Here is a 252-nt window from a genome sequence, read left to right as displayed (position 1 = left end):
CCCGTCTCTTCCAGCCTCCCTCAGCTGACCCCAGTATACCCCCGTTGTCCCCAGTCCCTCCCAGTGCATTCCAGTCCTCCCCCACTCTTCCCTACGGTGTTCCCAAATCCCTCCCAGTTTGTCCCAGTCCCCCCCCCAGTGCCTCCTACTACATCCCAGTGTCAGTCAGTGTCCCCCCCAGTGCCCGTTTAAGCCTTGCAGTGTCCCCCAGTACATCCCAGCATCCCCCAGTGCCTCCCAGTCCCTCCCACT

The 252-nt window shown here is 62.3% G+C and overlaps 1 protein-coding gene across 1 annotated transcript in view; it reads left to right on the top strand.

Moving 5' to 3' along the window:
- LOC103613132 (IgGFc-binding protein) overlaps window positions 1-28 on the top strand; it is a 23,623-nt gene extending 23,595 nt beyond the window's left edge. Inside the window, exon 14 of the mRNA XM_017730615.1 lies at window positions 15-28. Coding sequence (XP_017586104.1) covers window positions 15-28 — 14 coding nt within the window. The remainder of the gene's footprint in view (window positions 1-14) is intronic.
- The last annotated feature ends 224 nt before the right edge of the window (window positions 29-252 follow it).

This window comes from Corvus brachyrhynchos, unplaced genomic scaffold (genome assembly GCF_000691975.1).
Source record: "Corvus brachyrhynchos isolate BGI_N302 unplaced genomic scaffold, ASM69197v1 scaffold893, whole genome shotgun sequence".
Classification (NCBI taxonomy): Eukaryota; Metazoa; Chordata; class Aves; order Passeriformes; family Corvidae; genus Corvus; species Corvus brachyrhynchos.
Note: the sequence above shows the minus strand (reverse complement) of the source record. Positions and strands in the feature narration are given on the sequence as shown.